General features: G+C 34.0%; 3 protein-coding genes across 7 annotated transcripts; 1 reads left to right on the forward strand and 2 right to left on the reverse strand.

Moving 5' to 3' along the window:
* Positions 1–201: 201 nt before the first annotated feature.
* On the reverse strand, positions 202–4,495 carry LOC117792044 (ATP-dependent RNA helicase SUV3 homolog, mitochondrial). The gene is made up of 6 exons (XM_034632000.1): positions 4,100–4,495; positions 3,379–3,882; positions 2,507–2,816; positions 2,307–2,441; positions 1,123–1,752; positions 202–692 (listed from the first exon to the last, which is right to left on the reverse strand). The coding sequence occupies exons 1-6, from the start codon at positions 4,413–4,415 to the stop codon at positions 266–268; spliced, it is 2,322 nt and encodes a 773-aa protein (XP_034487891.1). The 5' UTR covers positions 4,416–4,495; the 3' UTR covers positions 202–265.
* An 868-nt stretch (positions 4,496–5,363) lies between these two features.
* On the forward strand, positions 5,364–11,646 carry LOC117792816 (methenyltetrahydrofolate synthase domain-containing protein). 4 transcript variants are annotated; one of them, XM_034633094.1, is made up of 6 exons: positions 5,364–5,635; positions 8,077–8,262; positions 8,330–9,045; positions 9,132–9,200; positions 9,987–10,206; positions 10,335–11,646. In XM_034633094.1, exons 1-6 carry the CDS (start codon positions 5,572–5,574, stop codon positions 10,739–10,741), a joined length of 1,662 nt encoding a protein of 553 aa, XP_034488985.1. In that variant the 5' UTR covers positions 5,364–5,571; the 3' UTR covers positions 10,742–11,646. The 4 variants fall into 4 exon arrangements, with proteins under 4 accessions (XP_034488985.1, XP_034488984.1, XP_034488987.1 ...); XM_034633093.1 differs by having other exon boundaries at positions 5,365–5,635; positions 9,129–9,200; XM_034633096.1 differs by having other exon boundaries at positions 5,366–5,635; positions 8,092–8,262.
* Positions 11,647–12,060: 414 nt separating this feature from the next.
* LOC117792817 (serine/threonine-protein kinase 32A) lies at positions 12,061–20,819 on the reverse strand. 2 transcript variants are annotated; one of them, XM_034633098.1, is made up of 8 exons: positions 20,453–20,819; positions 19,159–19,214; positions 18,046–18,211; positions 16,862–16,932; positions 16,660–16,786; positions 14,859–14,984; positions 14,563–14,744; positions 12,061–13,802 (listed from the first exon to the last, which is right to left on the reverse strand). In XM_034633098.1, exons 1-8 carry the CDS (start codon positions 20,505–20,507, stop codon positions 13,164–13,166), a joined length of 1,422 nt encoding a protein of 473 aa, XP_034488989.1. In that variant the 5' UTR covers positions 20,508–20,819; the 3' UTR covers positions 12,061–13,163. The 2 variants fall into 2 exon arrangements, with proteins under 2 accessions (XP_034488989.1, XP_034488990.1); XM_034633099.1 differs by lacking the exon at positions 20,453–20,819 and adding an exon at positions 19,315–19,718 and having other exon boundaries at positions 19,159–19,259.
* Positions 20,820–22,162: the final 1,343 nt, after the last annotated feature.

Consider the following 22,162-nt stretch of genomic DNA (forward strand, 5'->3'; position numbering starts at 1 on the left):
TGAGTTTATTTGTTAAAGTACTTTGGCCTCTATGTAGAAAACTCCCTCCATTAAACTGCAAAACTGAATCAAGTGATTGGATTTTCCTGGAATAGATTACAAAAAACATTTCTACTTTTCAATTTAAAGCAATTAAATTGTCATTGTTGATTATTAAAATATTAATTTTAATATTACATAATTGTGACTTACAAATAAAAAATGATAACATTAACAACAAAATGTTACGCTAACAAATACAATAATCTATATATAAAAATCTAATTTATTTTCTGCGCTTGCGACGCAGCGTCTTCTTCATGCTCCCCGCATAATTATCATTATCATCATAATCATTATCGCTGTCATCGGGAGTTTCCTGAGAGTGTTTGTGTGCCGATCCTGATCCAGATCCCGATCCTGTTGCCTGTGCATCCCACTCCTTGCGCAATTCACTGAGCATGCCAGGTGTAAGCAATCCCTGAGCTAACAGTCTCTCCGTGAGTCGACCACGTGTTGAGCTGGGCAGTCGAGGCTCCTTTATTGACGTGGCACGCCTCATATTATAAGTGGGCACATCGCCATCCTGTCCAGCCTCTGTGTTCTTAAGTAACCTGGTTATTTGAAAGACGCCCTGCTGAATGATCTCATCCAGCTCCTTTTGAGCCTCACGCACACTTGCTGCATCCGGGAAGATATCCATAAAGCGATAGCTGCAAGTAATACATTTGTTTAGATGAGGACAAAATTTTTAAAAATATTTTGAATACATTTTAGAAATAAACAAAAAAATAAACTCGAAAAAAAAAACAATTGAGGCAATAGAGGTTTATTTGATAATTTTTATCAAGAAAAGTCAAACTCAAAGAGACTCACTGACTGATCATTGCACAGCCCAAACCATAAGGCCTAGGAGTTTGAAATTTTCACACAACATAGTTGGAACTATTTTTATGGAGCAAGGTCAAAGTTCACATTTCATGAAAATTGTTTGGTATTAAACTATGTGAGTTCTAGAGCTGATTCTTACATTTTTGCACTCAGCATTAATTTTCATTATCGAATTTTGTAGTTTCAGCATGCTTAAAAAAGTATTAAATCTTATACTAAATTTTGTAAGCTACCAATCAAGCTTTAACTCACCTGAGCCACAAATACAAGTCCATTACATCAAAGACAGCCTCAAGATGCACAAGATCGAGAATTGTCTTGGGCAGCTTAAGTGGTAGATTGCAGTTTCTCTTGATAAAATCAAAGGTGATGGGCTCATTGCGACTGTATTGTCGAGAAATCTTAAGGAACATTGAACAGACAAATGGCATCTTTCGATTGATGGGTGCACAGCAGAATACATAGCGGGCACGCAGTGGCAGTGGCACATGTTGGATCATCTCCGCGAGAAACTTAAAGTCCTCAATATTGCACATAAAGTACAAAGAATCATCCACCGTGCACAGATTGACAAAAATGTCCATCAGGTTGCTCAGCGATGAGTTTGGCAGATGATAAGCGTAGAGTTCAATTTGATCAGCGGTTGGATGCAAACCCGCCTGCTTTAAAGGCTCCGGCGTTTGACCCAACAAACGTTGCAGTGTGACCAGATCTTCTGCCTTGAAGGCTGTCACATATCCATGCTCCCACTGGGTTCGATAGCGTCCCGCTCGTCCAGCTATTTGTAAGGCCGAAGATATGGAAATCGTGTCGATCTCACGTTCTCCTTTTTCGTTCATTGTGGGCTTGACCAGCGAGTAAAAAATGATGCGACGTATGCTTCTGCAATGGTGGGATTTAAAAGAGTTTTAGTGTTCCATTAACTGCAACAATACTTAATAGCACATTCACTTTTAGACATTCATTCTAGTTCTCTATAATTATATTAATTAAATTTATATTTAAATGTAAAATATTCTACGTTTCACGAAAGCTAATGAATATATCTATCGATCATTTATGCACTGTTTTTTTTTTTAACTTAAATCATTAATCTACTTTTTTTTTAAATTTTGTTAAATTTAACATACTGGGAAAAATCAGATACATTTTTAACGTTTTCCTTAATGCTGTATATATAAAATTATAATATTGAGGCATTGTTTAAGATTTAATTCTTGGATATCGATAGAACGACGGCCGAAATTTCAACATTTTAGCCAACCTGCTTTATTACAAAAGAAATCCTGAGTTTTCTCAAATGTTAACAGGTACAAAAATATTTAATTTTTTGCCTAATAGCTAAAAACTAAAAAAATAATATTTAATTCCTTTAATTTACGCCTCAAAGTATTATGTGCAATTACGTATTGTAATAAATAATGCTGCAGACTCACAGATTTAAACCCATGCCAATGGCATCGGTGGCAACCATGACTTTGCAACTGTTCTCGGGATCATTGAACTTGGCAGCTTGAGCCAGTTTGGTGCCAGGAGGTAAGCCACCATAGATGACCGCAACCTCCTTGCCCCTATAAATAGATATTAATTAAATATATATTATAAATTTAAATAATATAATTTACTGCACATTTACCGCGCTTCAATCTCTCGTGAAACCGTATAAATATCATGTTTACTAAAGCAAACAATGCAATCGCCAGGCATCACATTATCTAATGAACCCAATGCCGAGTTCTCCACGGTCAGTTCCGTCAGACGATCGTAGCGTCGCACCTCGACTGTTTCCCCCGTCGTTTCGCAGATCTTCTCCAGCAATTGCAGTGCACCTGGCTCGCCACAAACATGCACCTCATTGGCAATCAGTCCAAGAAATGCCCGAGTCCAAGCCCAACCTCGCTGAGGATCTCGAATCTGTTGTATCTCATCAATGACAGCCACTTCATCTGGATTCGAAAATAAACAGGTAGAAAAACTAAATGTAATTAAACTAATTGAATATTTGTAAATTACAACAAGTTCCTATTTTAGTTGTAACTAGGGAATATCACCGTTACCGTTAACCGAAACTAACCGTTTCTTTTTTTGTACCGAAACTAAAACCGAGACCAAAACGGTCGTACCGGTACGGTTGTGGTAAAGTGGCTAGGTTAAAGAGTTGAACAACTTCCAACTGTCATAACTTTGTCAAAGCCCAACCGATTTTCAAGCGAAATGTCATTTTAATCATGATTTATTCTCTAAATTCATTCTGTATTCCAATTTAATTCATTTAGAAAATTTTATTATTTTCGACCAAGACTCGATTTTGATGGTAAGGGTCCCCCCTTTGAAATATCAAAAATTCAAAATTTTAAATCTCAAGTTTTCACTTTAAATCAACTCCTTAAATCGAAATTAGTATAAAACAACACTTTAAATTTGAATCTGAGACCTTTCATATTTTTGTAAAATTTTCATTTTTTATACTGAATACTACAATTTGAATACTCGGTTATTTGAACTTACAGGGTGTGTTCACTGAGGTCATTTCCACAGTGCATGCCACATGATTCGCTGGAGAATTCTCACTAATGCCGAATTTGCGTTCTTCGCCAGTGACAAGATCACAAGGTGTTCCACGTTCATTGGCCTTATTATAGACTTCAGTAGCCAGCAGCTTTAATGGACCACAATAGACACCAGATTTGGCACCCAAATATCTTTCCATAGCATGATACGTCTTCCCAGAATTCGTTGGGCCCGAATGGAAGACAATCTTGCGGGTAATGGCTCTAGCATTACTATACCAATTGGCGGGTTGTCTCAGGTCCGATATCTTCTTCAGATCATCCATACAGTCCAGATGAGGGAACACGGTTTTGGCATGGCGCAAAAAGTAGGGGAAAATGTCATCAATGTGTCCAGCGCTTTGCATAATGTCACTGAAAATGATGTGCAAATCAACCGGCAAATTGTCAGCCTCAATGCAATAGCGTCGAAAGGAACCAAACGCCTGTTGCTGCAAATAAGCTAAGGAAATATATGTTTTTTTTAGCAATTAAATTTAATTGAATATATCACATATACTGCTTCAATAAATTGTTTTGACAAAAATTAAATAGATTTCTGTAACTATCAGTCAGGCACAGGGTATTCGACTGTCGAGTGTGCTCGACTGATCCGTTTGTTTGAATTTAGTTTTAGCTATTTGTCAAAACAATTACTTGAGCCACTGTACAACACTTACAGTCCAAACCATTTTCACTGCACAACGCTTTGATTTCGCGACGTTGTGCAAATTTATTGAGTATCTTTAACAGCTCCGACTTTTCCAGTTTGCCAACCAGCTCGGAGCCCACATCCTCGTCGTCCACATTGGCCGGCACCTGGACTGGCTTAAACAGGGCCGAAACATTTGTTTCATGTTTGCGATTTCGCGATAAATGAGCGGCAGCGATTTGTATGCAGCGTTTATCTGCTATGGAACCGAGTCCGAGCCTCAAGCGGACTGCGCAGAGCAAACGCTTGCCAGTTGAAATTGCATAATGCCTCGAGTTTTGCATCGATCAAACACCTGCTGATTTAGAATTGTTGATATTTCAAATAATAAACTTCTTGAGCGGTCTACCGCTCCACGTTGTGAAGAGGAACAGCTGTGACATAACTAGTGTTGGGTAGTTGGGTCACTCAACGTTGCCACCTGTTCTAAATGTTGCCACCCGACCGAAAGGCTGCCACGCTGTTAAATTTGACCAACCTGGCAATGTGTACCATTTTGATTCAAATGTCAAAGCTGGTAACTTTAAAATTGTCCACCTTATTTAGTCAATTTCTTAATTTTTGAACTAAAATTTTTGTTGAAATTTTCTACATTTTTAAATATTTTTTCCAGAGTTAAATTTGTAACTTCTCTCCAATTGAAATGTTTTCATCCCTTGATTAAAATGTTAGCCTTAACTTTATGTTTTTTTAATTTGTTCCAAAGTTTTGGAATTTTGATATATGCAATACCTAAATTAAACTGGCGCCAAAATGTGCAGTGCTTAACCAGCACTCGGCATAACGAACGGTATGCTGTTCACTCTCGCGCTTGGTTTTGGTGGAGTGTTGAAAAGTACTATTGCTGCGAGCCCAAAAAAATGTCGATAGACAAAAGGTAAATTTTGTATTATCAGTAAATGGCGCCAAATAGTTTGCATATAATAAAATATAAAAATTGTTAAAAAGAAAACTAATTTGTGCAATAAATTTAAAAAATGTGACATTTAACACTATTATCGTTATAATGTACCGCATGGGAAATTAAACGCAGTGCCATTGATTTTACTGTCAACGTGAATTCAGTTGAAATTGCATTGAGTTTCTCATAACATCGCAATACTTGTTAGTGATTGGTTGTTTCACAGAATTTTTCCATTTTTAATTAAATTTTATTTTGATTGTTGAGTTTATTTGAATAAAAAATTAAATTAACTTAATATACTGAAAACCAATTGAAGATTACACTTCTCGCGATATCCCTTGGTCGATAAACCAAATAACCAAAACATATCGATATACTCGAATTTCATCGAGTGAGAAACGTGGTTTGTTGGAAGCAGCCGGAGAAGGTAGACGTTGCTCTGTAACTTGTGTAAATTTGTGAGAAAAAAGAAATTGTTAAAGCAAAAGAGAATTATAGAAGAACAGTTTAAATACACAATTTATTAACGAAATACGATGGAAAATCAAAGCAACGAAGCTCCCGTTGCCGCTGCCGCCGCCGCGGAGGTATCATCGACAAGTAAGTGAAGTTTTCTCTCTTAGGAGGGGGACGGGGAGGACCATAGATTTTCTGATTGTGAGCAAAAAAAAAAATAAATTCGCATGCATACATATAGAAACGCGTATGTATTTGCCGGGCTTAATATGGTTTGTAAAATATGTAGAATATTGCACTTTTCCCTCGGACTACAAAAATTAGATCAAGGGCAAAGGCAAATCGCTTTTTTTTTTTTTTTTGTAAGTACGGCCATTTTTTTTGTGGAGTAGTGACATCAAATGTTGTCAAATTGCCGCCATATTTCTTTCATTTTTCTTTTGCTTTCTGATTGATTCTTGCGGTAAATAAGAGTTGACACACTGTCTGCTAATTTCGCCATTAGAAACTTTAAAAAGGAATCGAAAAGGGAAGAGAAGCAACAACAAATTACAGTTGTGTGTGTATGTATGTAGATGTATGTATTTTGTTGTTGGTCGACAATTCATTTTCGGGCTTCTTCTATTAATTACGTCATCGGGGCGCGCATTTTTATGATAAAAGTGTTGCAATTACTAAGTTGAACTTCCAAATTGTATGTAGTGAATCATTTCGGACATTTCAATGTATTTTTTTTCTTGTGTTGAGCTGTCAAAGCAGAACTATACATATACGTATATATACATACAAACATATGTATTTGCTACTGCAATAGCAACAACACATCAAAGCTATGTATATACATGTGGACATACATACATATTAATTGAAAAATTCGCGCGTCTTGATGCGCTCATCGCTGAGAAATGCTGTGTGTGTGTGTGTGTTGAAGAGTGAGTGTATGTGTATGAGTGAGTTGCCGCAGCGTTGCCAACTTTTGGTCATACGTCAATATCGATATTTTTAATGTTTTTAGCCCATTTGATATTTAAACACGCACACTTTAGTTTTTGCTGCTGCTGTTTGAAAGTATAACTACTGTCATCATTTAAATATATGCATAATACAAATCACTTATTTTGTGTGTAAATTATTTGCATACTTTGTATGAAACACTCGGACAGGTGGCAACCCCATTGTATATTTTCTATGCAGATTTTCTATAGCCATTCGGTGTTTTTTCTTTCCTTTCTGTTTTGTTTAGTAACATACATATAATATTTTTGACTGGGCGTGAAAACCGGTTTATCAGTTATAGAATTATTTTGTCAGACATGAAACTGGCGTGATAACACATGCATATGCTTTAATCATGGGTCAGAGAGATAAGAGCTTGCTGACAAATCAAACTTAATTTGTTGCCGGTAATGCGAGATCTTGCACTCTCTCTCACTCTCTTTTCATGTAATAAACACACTGTCTGTGCTTTAGTGCTCTCTTCCTCTCTCTCCCTCTCTTTCGCTCTTTGGCAGCTGCCGCCGCATTTGTTTGTGTTTATTTTTAGCCCCTCATACGCCATCCATAAGCAACGATAGCAGCAAACTAACACTAATGCCCACACACACACAGTTATATATACAGTGGCAACCAGCTTATTTGTACCACTACTTGTACATATTGAATATATTTTTATCAGAGTTTAAGTTTTAATCGGATGCAGATATGAATGGAATTTAAATGCACTATCGTTAATTATGTTTAAAGTTCAGTAAAACAAATTCATTTATATCATTTGCTTATAATATCAATATCAATAATATAACAAAACAGTAAATAAACTGGAAGGGACTATATATACACACAAACATTTTAAATATGTTATCAGAGTTGAAATTTTAATCAAATGATATTAACAATACTTATACGTTGTTTTGTGAATTAAATTTAAAACTTTTTTTTTTGTTAACGTGTAAACCAATGATTAACTCTGGTAGCGACTGTATGGACACACACACACTTACACACACATACTTAGTGTATGGAATGTGCTATAAATTTAAACTTGTGGCCAACTAATTAAATGCTACTTTAGCTCATTCAAGTTGAATCAATCATTACCATTTGTAAAATACTTGGAATTTAAATGGTTACTTTTAAATATTGTACTTAAAATATTTAATTTTTAAACTTATATATATTTTTGAAATTTAAATTCACTTTATTTGAATTGTCTACCGTTCTCTCTCTGAGCGATTTAAATCACAGCCGATACAATTTAAAATATTTAATATAAATTGTAAATATTTTTGACCAACAATTTAATCTAATTTATATCAAAGTCAATATTAATTATTAAAAAGTTAATTGAAAATTGAAATGTCTTAGACTAACAATTTAATTTAATTTAAAACATGTTGCGTTTTAAAAATTAAATAAATGAGTCAATAATTTAACTATCACTGTATATATTATAAATTTAATAAACAAAAACAAATTCAAATATGTCTGACTAATTTAAATGCTGGTCAAAATGTGTAAATATTTGAAATGTTAATAATTAAATTAGTAAATGAACATTTTAAAAATATATCTTTGACTAACAATAGCGTCATCTTTAACAGCTCAGCCTGTGGAGCCCACAAAGCGCTCGCTACGCGTCCAGACCTGGAAGAAGATCCAGGAGGGTAAAGTTGGAATCGGCTTTAATGGCATTTTCAACCGAATCCCTGCGTTCGTTGATGCCGATAAGGCAGCAGCATTGCTCACCCAGGAGGAGGAGTTTAAGAAAGCACGTAAGTGAAACTGCTCAGTAATTTATATAAATGTATCTTTTATAATTAATGTATATTATTCCAATAGAGCACATCAAAGTGACCATTGATCGGGCCTTGCACGATTTTAAGGAGCAATCATTGTTGGCCAATAAATCTGTATATTTGCCCAGCACTCGGGATTCGTCCGCGCTCTGTCTTAAAGTCGAAGTCCCAGCGGATGCCACCGATGAGCAGAAGAAGGAATCATTGCGTGTCCAGGATATACAAAAGTTCCGTTCGGAAATTAATTTGGATAGCAAATTGAAGCTCGATATGGTTGTCATTGGTTCGGTGGTCGTATCCAGAGATGGCTATCGCATTGGACGTGGCAATGGATTTGCCGATTTGGACATTGGTCTGCTCATTGAATTGGGTGCCATAACGCCAGAGACAGCGATTGTAACAATTGTCCATGATGTTCAGGTGGTGGATACACTGCCTGTCAATCTGTTTCAAAAATATGATTCACCCGTGGACATTATTGTAACGCCCACGGAGGTGATTCGTGTCTCGAAACGTTTGCCCCGTCCCAATGGCGTTTTCTGGGAACTCTTGTCCGAGCGTCGCTTGAAGATTTTGCCCGTGCTGCAGCAGCTGAAGGAGCAGCTGGAGAAATCGGGCAAGACCATCACGTTGAAGGAGGAGGATACCGATGTGGAGCAGCATCAGAACAGTAGACGCCGTCGTGGACCGTTGCGTCGTCGCTTCCAACGAGGAAACCCAGGACGCACCACCTCACAGACTGACAACGAACAGCAAGGCGTATGTATATCCATACCTATCTATATCTTTCTCTTGACATCCTGCTCATCCTTCTCTTTTCTCTCGCTCCTTTGTCCTATTAGCAGGAAAATGCGCAGAAGCGCGCTCCACGCCGCAAAGGTCGTTTCATCAACCGTCGCAGACGCACAAACAAGGTAATTACAACAGGCACTGGATTGTATCATTATTAGATTTATCCGTTCAATTTTAAGTTTCGGAACCAAAACCGTTAAACTTTTAAATTTCCTTTCAAAACCCGAAAAGGAAAACTATTGTACCGGCACTGCGTTTCAGTAAAATTACTAGGTCAAAGGCTTAACCAACTTTAAAATGACATAACTTTGTCAAAACTAAACCGATTTTCAAACAGAATGTCATTTTGATTATGATTCGGCGTCTTACTTCATTCTGCATTTAAATTTTGTGCATATTAAAAAATTTCTTTTTTTTCGACCATCACAGGATTCGATTTCTATGGTAAGGGTCCCCCCTTTGAAATTTTGAAAATTGAAAATTTTAAATCTCAAGTTTTCACTTCTAATCAACTCCTTATATCGAAGTTAGCATAAAACAACACTTTAAATTTGATTCTGGGACCTTTCATTTTTTTGTACAAAATCATGTCGAATTGGACAAAAATTTTGACTTGTAAAGTTGCTTGGTCAAGGATGTGACCGACTTCAAACTGCCATAACTTTGTCAAAACTGACCCGATTTTCAAACGGAATTCAAATTCTGCATTCAAATTTAATTAATTTTACTTAAAAAAATAATTTCGGTCTGTTGCGGTCGGTTCCTAAATCAATGCTAAGGGTCCCCCTTTGGAATTTTGAAATTTGAAAATTTTAAATCTCAAGATTTTATTTATTATACCGTCTCTGAATTGTAACGTTTTTAGACTCTTAAAGCTTTTACTAATGATCGCTATTTACTTTTTGCAGTCTGAGGGCGATCAGTCTGGAGTCGAGGTGGGTGCTAAGAGTGAAGATCGTAAATTCAATGAGGCAGGAACGGGGGGCGAGCGTCGCCCCAAGCGGAAGAATCGCCCGCCACGTGACTTCTGTGTTAAATTGTCAAATCTGACACGCGACATTCGCGTCAAGGATCTGAAGACAGAGCTGCGTAAACGCGAATGTAATCCATTGGCTATAACATGGAAGGGTAAGTGGATATATTATAATACCCCTTACGTATGCTGTTGATTTTAGTAAATGAAATGATTGAATGAAATAAATGAAATGAATAAAATAAATAATTTTAAATGTATATTCACATTTATATTTTTGCAGGTCACTTTGGAAAGTGTTTCTTGCACTTTGGCAATCGCAACGGCGGTCCGAGCACCCAGGAGGATGTTGACAAAGTACTCAAATCGCTCAACGATCTCTCGCTGACAATCACCACAGGCGGTGGAGGTGGCGAGTCGTCGGCACCGGCAGCGGGAGCCGAGGAGCCGCCAGCGGAGAATGCCAATGCAGCAGTGCAGACAAAAACCATAAATCTTAGTGTGGAGTTGCTTAAATTTGGCGCCAAAAAGAATGAAGGCGGCAATGCTAATAATGCTGGCGAGGAAGGCGATAATAATGCGACCAATGCCGCCAATTCGAGCCCAGTTAATGGAGCAACAGCTGCTGGTGGAGAAGCTAGCGGTGCTGCTGGTTCACGTATCGAGTCTGTGGACACCACCACAGTATAGTATGATCAAGCGGAATTCAGCAGTGCTGCCACAAAAAGGCCAAGGCGGATGTCCGCCGCCAGCGTCATGTGTGGAGTTCAACGTAAAAGAGTCACATTTTGTTTAGAACAAATCGAAAAGTAACACAAGCAAAAACAACAAAGAAACAAACAAAACAAATGAATACAAATCAAAACAAAAACCGAAGTGAACTCCAAAAACAAACAAACAAAAACAAACTCATACAAACACACACAACATACACACACAAACACACACACACTTTTTACATTTATAATTTACAGCTTGTAGTTTCTTCTCATTCACTCTTTACTTTCTAACAAACAACAAACAAACAAAAAAAAAAAAGTTTCAATTTTTGACGCTTTTTCTAAACAATTGCATTTGTTTTTTGCTTAAAAGAAAAACAATTACGACAGACAACAAATTAGTTTCATTAAACTTTCAAATGAATGAAAATCAATTTAAAAAAATAATATTAATGAAATACTCGTTTGCAAGTGGATCATCATTTCAATTCTTAAGTAATATAATTCTTGTATTTCCTTCTTTCTTTTCGCGGCAAAGTTAAATATATAAATCTATATATATATATTTTACGATTTTCTAAACATTTTTCCCCCAACCGCCCTATCATACGCCCACACGCTGGGCGTGTCCACGTGCGTCTACTGATAACAGTTGAGCTGTTATCACTTGAGACACTTGCCACGTGCCACGTGCAGCGTGTGCAACGCGGTGTGGTGGCATTTTTGGGCTTTTGTGTCAGAAATGTTGATATTCGTAAATTATTTATAACCACAAAAGCCAGAAAAAAACAAAACTTGCAAAAAAAAAAAACAAAAAAAAAATGATTGTGGATAAAAAAAATTGAATTAACAAAATGAAAAAACACAAAAAAAAAACAACTATTAACATGTTGCATTTTTGCTGAAATGAGAAAAATAAATCAATATTTAGAAAACGGGAAACGAACAATAAAACATCATAATTGTAATATTTGGTTAGTGTTTTCCCCCTCAACACACACACACAAACATGTAATACCAATACAAATACAAATATCCTTTATAATTATTATTATATATTTTAACAACAAATTTGTGAACAACAGCAATTTATACACACAAAAACCATAATAATTATTTACTCTTTTTTTATACAAAGAAAAAGCATTAAAAAAAAACTTATGTGAAACATGAATGAAATATAACTTGAAATAAAAACTTAAAAAAAAATCGAAATTGGCAGCGTCGCTTTATTATTATAAATTAAGTTATTTAATTATAGTTGATGTTTGTAAATAATTAACAATTGGATTTTGGGGATATTACCATTTATTTTGATTTATCAGCTAACGTCTAATAAAAGGTACATGTATAAAGAAATACATACGTTTATGTATATATATATACAGTTGGAAAATTTATAAAATAATATATTTATATATATACATATATCGGTGTATATATAAAGGTGCGATTCAGCGTGTGGTTGCTCCTCCTCTTTTTGTTGGTGTTGTAGTGTTTATTATTTAAAAATTTATTTATGAAGGCTCGAAAAATATTTGATTTATGCTTGTACAAATTGTTCAAATTGTTATTAGTTGTTATACCCTTGCCCGACGGATTTCAAAGTATTTAGCCATAGAAGCAATCGCTCGGAAAATATGAAGATATGAAAATACGAAGATCTTTATGGTTTTTGCATAATTTTTAATAAAACTCAGAATATCGAAATAATAGTATATTCTGATCAAGTTTTATTAGAATCAGACGTCTATATTATATAGTTGCTATAGTAGAAATCGGTTCGAAATTAAGTTTTTGTATAAAAAGCTTTGCAATTTTGCAGTTATCTCTATGAAACCGAGCAAATCGAATTTATTTTATATCAATCATATGCTGAAAAAGTTTCAACAGCATCGGACATCTATAACATATAGCTTTTAAAGTACAATTGACTTTTTTGTTTTAATAATATTCGACTATATGTTATAGTTGACCAATTGTTCGGTCAAAAATGTAGTTTTTGTATGATAGACTATTGCAATTTTGCAGTTATCTTTATGAAACCGAGCAAATCGAAGTTATGTCATATCATATTTTGAAAAAGTTGGATTATAACATATGTGTATAGTCGCCATAGGAAATATCGTTTCGAAAACAATTTAATTTTGCCAAATTTCAGCTCAAGTTAAACAAAAGATATAGAACTGTTTAGAATTATATCATCTATATTAAAAATAGCTGCTTTAGGAATGATCTGCAAGGGTATAGAGACTTCGGCATGCCGAAATTTGCTTTACTTCCATTGATTAGAGCAGTTTTTGTATATTTCTTGAGTTTCAATTGGATGTGAAACCTGTTTTTTTTTCTCTATTTGTGCAATTGTTATTCAATTATGAAAATATAAATGGAATTTATGATTTATTTGTCGCCTTGCAGCAGAATCTTCGATTTGTGGGCGTGGCAGCCGTTTGGGGGGAAGGTGTGCGATCTATAAATTCAATACTATCACTATCTTTTGTTTGTTGTTGCTGTGTTGTCGTACATTTGTTGCTGCGGATTATTCGAGTGGGTGAAATTGGAGGCGTGGGCGATATTGGGGGCGAGGGTGTAGGCGTCTGCGGCACTACGCGGAGCAGGGACGTTGTGGGCTTCTCTTGAATGGGCGCCAGACTGTTGACAATGGAATTGGCCATGGCCAATTCGAGTTCACGCTGCCAATCGCTCTCCTTCTGCTCCATGGCCTTGCGTTTGAGTTCCTTGAAGCGATTGTAGACGATAAATTCCTTGATGAGCGTCGTCTCCGGATCGCTGTCCCGCTGTGCCGATCGCTGTTTGGCCAAACGTTTCTTCTTCTTGTGCAGCGGACGCGTCTCGACGATCATCTCCTCCAGCTCGAGGCAGGGATCACAGTTGAGATGATCCTCGGGTGGCTTGAAGATCGGCTTCGTTTGCTTGTCCAGCACCACTTGAAAGTCTGTGGGTCGTAGCAGCGGCGTCTGATGCAGCTCCTGCTGGCTGCTGATCCTCGCTCCAGGATGCACGCAGAGTAGCTGGAAAATATTGAATTTATTTGTTAAATTAATTAGGATAAGTTCCAAATAACATTTAAATGACATGAGTTTTAAGTAAAAAATAAATGCTTATATTATCAGTTTTAAAAATTGCACAATTTAATTCGATATAAATTTATAGCAATTTGTATAACATCGGTTTTGAATCTTAATATTTAAAGATTTTAATTAAAAAACTACGATATATCAAAATTACAATAATAAAACAAATTGCTGAACTAAAATTTTTGTTTTATGATAATTAAACTCGTAAAAAATTACAAGCACAAGAAAAGTGTTTATTTCAAATTTTTGTCAAGAAATTAATTTTAACTATGAGAAAACAATAAACTATTTTAGTTAAAATATTAAATTTTAATGAAACTTAAGTTAACATTTTGAATAAGACAGTTGAGTTTATAATATTTTGCATTTTTATTTAAAAATCATAATACAACTTAAATTTAAAGTTTCTTAAACAATTAATTTGCATCTTTATTAAATATTTATAACATAACTTGCAATTTAGTAATCATATGAATATTGAAAATACAAGTTATACTATGATTTTTAAATAGAAATTAATATTTTATTGTTTCATTAGCTTTTTGTATTTGTGTTTATTTTTTTAGTTGGACGCATATTTAAATTTTGCATGTATTAAACATATTGAAAATTGAAGACTTGTATTATTTTAAAAACGTTTTAAATTTTTTTTTTTTTTTTTTTTGTTAATATTAATACATATTAAAAGTCTCACCTTTTGCAGCAGATCGATAAAGTCATGAGTCCAGTAATGTGGATAGTGCACCGAGGTGTTAAGAACATTCTTAATCTCCACCAGCGGCGTATGCGAGTGCAGTACAAATGGCCTTGAATTCGACCTCATCTCGTAGGCCACAACGCCCAGAGACCACCAATCCACAGGATAGCTATAACCGGCTGTAAAATTTGAGAGCCAAAAAAAAAAAGAAGTAGGAAAAGCGGATACGGTCAATTAAGTTTGTGTAATTGAATTTTGCCGTGTTCATGTTTACAAATATCAAGTTAACTCACCAACTTCCTCCAGAGCGCACATGAAGACTTCTGGCGCCATATATGGCTTCGTTCCCGACATGCTGCAGGCGAGGGAGTCCTTCTGCAACCTCGTTGCAATATTAAAATCAGTCAAATGAGCGTGTCCTGCAATTAAGTTCATGTAATTGGTTTCCAATTACCCATCTACTACTAAGACACACTCTCTATGTGTGTGTGTGAGTGTGTGTGTGTGTGCGTGTGTGGGTGTGTCTGTGTAACATTTGTAGCCATTTTTTTACAACTCTGATACCCATGCGAAATGCGTTAAACAAAGGGTACTAAAGGGTATAGGCCATATAAAGACAAGTTGATTTGATAGCATATCAAAAAAGTTCAAATTGCAAACTTATTTCGAAAGATAAACACTTTTATTTTAATTTCTCAGCATTCTGTCCTGAAAATTTCATAATAATCGTATAGTAAACGTAGAAGTTATGAAAGTAGGAAGTGTCAGCTGAAAGTTTCAGAAGTGGAAAGCAGTTAAAATTTTATTTTGAGACATAAGAAATTCATTTTTGACAGATTTATACTAAAGTTTCATCTATATATATATATATTTATTCAGATAGTAAATAATCATGCTATTAAAAATGTAAGTATCTGTAGGAAATTTCAGAAATTTCAGTACTTTTTTATAAAAGGAATTATAAAAGGATTATAAGTTTCAGGATAGAAAGCAGAATAGGGAATCTTCCAGTCGTATAGCTTTTAACTGCCGCGATTTCCACTCGATTATTCTTTTCATATGCTTATTTAATTGGACAGATTTATACTAAAGTTTCATATATATATTTATATATATATAATAATCAGATAGTAAATAATCATGTCATTAAAGATGTAAGTATCTGTAGGAAATTTCAGAAATTATAAAAGGATTATGAGCTTCAGGATAGAAAGCAGAACAGGGAATCTCCCAGTCGTATAGCTCTTAGCTGCCATGATTTCCACTCGATTATTTTTTTCATATGCCTATTTAATTGAATTTCAGATTTCCTTTGATTCAGCACAATCGAAAAAAAGTTGCGAATATTATTGTTGCCACATGCCATTAATGAATACCGTTCTTATGAATTTCAATTTTCATGACTTGTTTTTCTGCGTAACAATTGGTAATTCGTATAAATATAACATATGAAAAATTCAAATGAAAATTTTTTATAAAAATACATGTAAAAAATTAAAAAAAAGTTTAATAATAGAAAAAATATGACAAATGGGAGAAAAAGTAAATTTTATGTACCGGATTTGGGTGAAAGTATTTTATTTTTAAAAATAAATAATCCAAATGAAACTCAATATGTTTTTCTTTTAAAATTGTTAAAAAAAGGCATTAGCAAGTATTATAAAATAGGGAAAAAATAATTATGCAAAATAACATGTGTAAATTGTTTATTTTCTTCTTTAAGTTTGAACATTATAAATTAGCCTAAAAGTATGCAACAGTTTCTGACAAATGTATGTGAGTGTGTGTGTGTGTAAGCGAGGGTAACTCAAACAACACCTGGAAAACAGGCAATCAAATAACAGGTGGCAGGTCGAGTGTGGTCGGGGGGCATATGAATAATTTGAGTATGTTCTGCCGCATTCACAGTATTCACTTGGGTCGAGTCAAACTTTTGCTTGCGACGAAGAAATCAATAAATTTTTGAACATGCTTTGGATATGTTACAATATAATGAATTATGAATTGGGACAGATTGTGAGTGTGTATGTATATGAGTGTTGTGAGTGTGTGTGTGTGTGTGTGTGTGCGAATGTGAGTGTGTGATATAATTACCGGCATCATCCAATAGAATATTATCGGGCTTGATGTCTCTGTGGATCACACGCTGTGTTTGAAGGTACTCCAGGGCACTGCCCAGCTCGCACACTAATAAGGCCACACTCTGCTCCGAAAACTCCACCTGCCGGTGGGAATACCCAAAGAAGTAAGAGTTATAGAGAGCTAGTTAGCTGAGGTTAAGAGTTGTCAGACTTACGCGATTCTGTAAATGGTATCTTAAATCACCGCCCGTCAACAGGTCGCACACCATGAATAAATCCTCCTCATCTGTGGAAAAGAAATATATATGAAAATGATATAAAGTGAAACAAGTAAGAGCGTTAGAACGAACAGCCGAGATGCTCGACTGTGAGATGCCCAGTAAAAGTAAGTGCCTTAAACATTATTAATTTATTTGTTTAATTATCTTATTTGGCAAGACACAAAAAAACAACATATTTTGAGAAATATACAAAAAAATACATGCTATGAATATTTTAAATCGCAATAAAAATATATATTTTTTTAATTTTGAAAAGATGAAAAATTGGAAATCCATTATTTTAAATATTATGATAATAAAATAAATAGTTTTTGTTGATAATAATATCAGCTTAAAAAATCAACTAAAAGAACAAATTCAATATGGTTTTTAAATATATCGAATTGCTTGTAATTTCAGTATCTCTGAAAAGAGTCAATAAACTTTTATTTGAAACATAAAAATAAAATCAATAAATAGTTATTAAAGTTGAGTTTTATTAGAAAGACTTTTGTTAATAAAAGTCATTAAGGACTGAAAGGAATTCCATGTCAATTTTTACTATTTGTTGTTAAACTTTAAGCATAGTTTAATTTTTTTCTGTGTATTTAGAGACATTTTAAATTAAATTGAACTAAAAAATAACAAATGTTAAAATCCATTTAATAAGGGAGTTTATTTGTTTGAGCTTTGACAAAAGAAAAATGTAATACCAATACTTTAAATATTAAAAAAAATATATTTAGTGACAAAATTGTAAAACAAATTTAATCTGTATTGTCAGCAATCTTGAGAAAATCTCTGAGTGTTTTTACGGACAGAAAGGCGTTGTGATAAGCCCATAAGCCCCTGTATCTCTAGGGAATTGGGCTAAAAAGTTAAAAGATGAAGCAGTGGGCAGATTACAAGGTTACAAGCATAGTACAAGTGAATGGTCTGGCATCAAAAGAAATGCACATACTCGTAGTTAATTTGCATTTTGATTGGCAATCAGCAAAGGTGGCTTCCATTCATTTCATTTCATTCCATTCCATTCCATTCCACACACATCACATGCAAGCCAGGTAGCTGCTCCATTTGCATATGTATGTGTACATATATGTGTACATTTGTGAAAAGCGGAATGTGCGGACACTTACCCTGAAACGAGAACCATAAATTGACAAGAAACGGATGCTCCAGCGAGGAAAGCAGCTCCACCTCCTTGATCACACCGCCCAAGGCGCCGCGGGATTCACAAACCGAGCGACTCACATATTTCATGGCATACAGGGTGCCGCTATCTCGTTTCTGTACAATGCACACCTGCAAGCATTAACAAGGATAAGCAGTGATAACCAACAAAATAACACTAGGTAACAGCCTAAAAAGTATAGCTTGTAAAACATACTTTTTTAAATAATTAATTTTTATTTAATTATTTTTTTTTAAATAAGTAAACTCAAAATAATGTAATATGATAAATAAGTAAACCTAAAATAATGTAATATAATAATATTTTATAATATTATTATATCATCTCATAGAGCTGAAGGCCACAGTCACCAATTGCTTATATAAAACTAAGTTAGGCTATAATTTTATAATTTAGCTCTCTTTAATTAAATAAATCCATTTTTTTTTATTTTTCAATGTTGACTAAAAAAAAAACATATATCTAGGAGGTGTAAAAAGATTTAGATTTTTCTCAAATTTCAATTTTCAATGTTAAACTAAAAAAGTTAACTTCTTTTTTTAAATCTTTTATAACTTTCAACATTTTTTCATTGAAATGTGTCAAAAAAAATCCTTAAAATAATCTACGATTACATAATATTTGCACTACAATCTCAATAATACGGAAAATCAAAGATCAGACCTTTTAATATCCGAATTTTTGGATTTTCCGGATTACAGAGTTTAAAAAAAAAACTGACCAAAAAAGTGTACAAAAAACTAAATACTAAAACTTAAACAAATATTGTTACATAGTTTCCTAGGCATTAGTTATGCAACTATTTAAAATTGAAATAACAAAATTATGATTCGCTCTGTAATAAATCTTCTCTTTTTTTTAAGATTTTTTTTTGACTTAAAAATTATGAAAAATGCAAATTTGTTAAATAAAGATATTTAAAATTTATATTAATCAAAAAAAAAAAAAAACAAAACAAAAAGGTTTCAAAAACTAAACATTTTTTTTTATTATTTCTTAAAGTTTGTCCAAAAGAAAAGTGAAGTTTTGTTGCCTAGTGTAAAAGTTAAGCACTTACCTTGCCAAAGCTGCCCTTGCCAATGGCTCGCAGTATTTGAAAGTGATCAAAATTGACTGCAAAAATAGAAAAGAGTATTAAAAAATAGTGCTTGAGAACAACTCTCTCTCCCTGCCTTCCTCTCATTTCGTCACCAGCGCAGCTGATTCAACTGACAGCTGTTTATCTCCTGAACTTTCATCAGCACTTTTCTATTGATCATTGTTCTTTTGAGCTGTTCCTGTTTCCTGCGACAGATGAAAAACGGAGGCAGTGCATCAACCTGGAGCATCTGGAGCTTGGGAAAACTGTGCCTCACCAGCACCTCGAATTTCTCGCTGTCCACATAGTTGAGTCTTAGTACGCTCAACTCTCGCCAGCTGTTTTTGAGTAGAAGCTCAAAATGCTCCTTGCTCAGCGGCACCTGTAGCAGATTCAGCTCAATCCGGGTCAGGTGACGACGCCAGAGGCTTCCCAGCAGCAAATAGCATCGCTCATCGCACTGCAGCATCGAGAGCTGATCGGGTAGCCTCAAATATGATAATATCTGCAGCAGGCACAGCTCATCCAGATGCTCCATGGCCCACAGACTAGATGGAGATGGAGTCTATTGTGTTGTGTTCGATATTTGTAATTGTATGCCAAATGCTACTGAGCTCATTTCTCATTTCCAATTTCTACACAAAGTACTATATTTTTGCTCGGTACTTAAAAATGGGTACAAGAGTCTATTAGGCTCGTGACAATTTATGGTCCATAAACTGATTCGCTTAGAGGATATATTGTTTGAAAACAGCTTCTGTTTTATTTATTTTTTTTTTTTTTGTAAAGATATATTGAGATGCAAAGATCCTGACGAAGTTTGATCAATTACTAAGACTGATCAAATACTAAATAATATTAGAAAAGAATGTTATATATTCAATTTTCTTAGGTAGTTCAATTTTTCTAAATTCATTACTCTTATTTGAAATGTTTTCTGAATTTTTATTAAAAGTATAATCAAAAAATATTTATTTGATTTTTTTTGTTGTTCAAAACTCTTATGTGAAATATAATTATGAAAATTAAGCGAAATACTTATTAAAACATTTAATTTAGTTGTTGTAGGGCTTTGAATAATTAAAGAACTATTAAAGATAATAATTTGTTTATCCAAAGAAGTTTGTTTGCATTTTAGTGGAATAATGCAACGAAGAACAGATTGACATAAAAAAAAAGTAGAAAAATGTAAACGGAATGGAAAGAGGACTTATTTCAGCTAATATTGGCCCACTGTTGACCCAAGTGAGACACCAGAGCAACCTCTACTCACCGTCATCATCCTGGAGCAGACTTGTGTCGGATCTGCTCGACGAGTTGGCGCCCATTTTGTAGCTACATTAATGTGTCGCCTTGCGGGCGCTTTTATTGGCTATTTACTGTAGTTGTTGCCCTTGTTGTTGTTGCTCGTGTTGCTTGTCGTATCCGTTTCCGTCTCTCACCTTTCACTCTCTTTCCTCCTCTTTCTTTCTCTCCCTCTGTCGTGTTGCTTGTGGCAATTTGATTGAATCCAATTGATTTGCTGTCGTGTTCTATGAGTATGCCCCAGACTGTGTTTTGTGTGTTTGGACTCTTGATTGACGTCTGCTTTACACGACTAGCTTCTGTTGTTGTTGTTGCTGTTTTTGTTGTTGTTTCTGTTATGACAACTCATTGTGAAGCACCTGAAAGAAGGCAACAGTTAAAATCATAAAGTGAAATACAGATAATTATGGTTAAAATAAGCAGTGTTGAGTCAAATTAACTACTTTTGTAATGCATTAGTGACTTCATTGGCATAAAAAATAATGTAAATAAAAAAAATGCATTAAAAAATTATTGATGCCTTTGAAAATAACATTTAATTGTCAATGAAAGCAGTACAGCTAATGAAATTAAATTTTATAAGCATTGAATATTTAATGTAATTCAAAAATATATTTCATTAGCTGTACTACTTTCATTGTACTACTTTCAAAAAAATGTATTCAAAAATTATTAATGCCTTTGAAAATAACATTTAATTAGCAATGAAAGTGATACAGCTAATAAAATTAAATTTTATAAGCATTGAAAATATTTAATGTAATTAAAAAATATATTTCATTAGCATTATTTTTAATTTTTTTTTATTGTATTATTTTTTTTAACATACTATTGCTGACTTTAATAAATCATCTAGTTGTCTAAGCCACAAATTTAATTTCATTGGCAATTATTTTCTTTTAATGCTAGTGAAATGTGTTTTTATTAGCATTAATTATTTTTTTATATATAACTATTTTATATATATTAATGTATTTACATATTAATTTTATTTATGAATTTAAGAAGCCAACGTTATATGAATTACTGCAGTACTTTCAGGTGCTTACATTGCTTATAAACTTAAAACAGACATAGCTAAAACTTATTGCATACTTTAAGGCGTTTTCATTGGTTAAAAACTTAAAATTGCCATAGCATCATACATATTAATTTAATATTGATGCGTTTAAATTAGATAATAGATTAAAATATTAGATTGAATCTTAAAAACTGGTGGAGCTTTGAAAAAACAATCTTATGTCTTGTAGTGTAAATGCTAGAAGTTCTTATTGAATTAAGAAGGCGGAGTTTACAAAATTAAAATGGGTGTCTATTCCACCTCCAGTTGATAAATTTATTATGACCAATTGACTTAATTGCCTGTTAAATAACTGAATTGAATTGCCGAAAATGTCAATCGATATTGGGCAACAAACTTTAAATACAAGTCAGAGTATAAGATTGAATAGAATAGATAGTACCATTAATTGTTTCTTGGCTCTAGTTTTAGGCTGTCCAATAGTCAGTTGGTCAGTGAGCACATTTTGTTTGAATATCAAATTTCCCATTTTCTAAGTAAGCTCGGAGTTTGTTAATATGTTGGTGCTCAGGCAACTGAGTCAGTACTCAAACAGTTTCCATTAATGTAATCTATATTTTCACGTACAAACAAAACTACAACACATTGGGAATTAAA

This window comes from Drosophila innubila, assembly GCF_004354385.1.
Source record: "Drosophila innubila isolate TH190305 chromosome 3R unlocalized genomic scaffold, UK_Dinn_1.0 2_E_3R, whole genome shotgun sequence".
NCBI lineage: Eukaryota > Metazoa > Arthropoda > Insecta > Diptera > Drosophilidae > Drosophila > Drosophila innubila.

Bases quoted from the DNA above. Each gene is read 5' to 3' on its own strand.
- LOC117792044 (XM_034632000.1), bottom strand. From the start codon at position 4,415: ATGCAAAACTCGAGGCATTATGCAATTTCAACTGGCAAGCGTTTGCTC. The intron at 2,817-3,378 runs GTAAGTTCAAAT...TTTCGAATCCAG, and splicing joins GACCTCAGTGAACACACCCT to ATGAAGTGGCTGTCATTGAT. The intron at 693-1,122 runs GTGAGTTAAAGC...TATTACTTGCAG, and splicing joins GACTTGTATTTGTGGCTCAG to CTATCGCTTTATGGATATCT.
- LOC117792816 (XM_034633093.1), top strand. From the start codon at position 5,572: ATGGAAAATCAAAGCAACGAAGCTCCCGTTGCCGCTGCCGCCGCCGCG. The intron at 5,636-8,076 runs GTAAGTGAAGTT...GACTAACAATAG, and splicing joins CGCGGAGGTATCATCGACAA to CGTCATCTTTAACAGCTCAG. The intron at 9,046-9,128 runs GTATGTATATCC...TTGTCCTATTAG, and splicing joins CTGACAACGAACAGCAAGGC to CAGGAAAATGCGCAGAAGCG.
- LOC117792817 (XM_034633099.1), bottom strand. From the start codon at position 19,717: ATGGAGCATCTGGATGAGCTGTGCCTGCTGCAGATATTATCATATTTG. The intron at 18,212-19,158 runs GTAAGTGCTTAA...TAATGCTTGCAG, and splicing joins GCAAGGGCAGCTTTGGCAAG to GTGTGCATTGTACAGAAACG. The intron at 14,745-14,858 runs GTGAGTTAACTT...CAAATTTTACAG, and splicing joins GTGCGCTCTGGAGGAAGTTG to CCGGTTATAGCTATCCTGTG.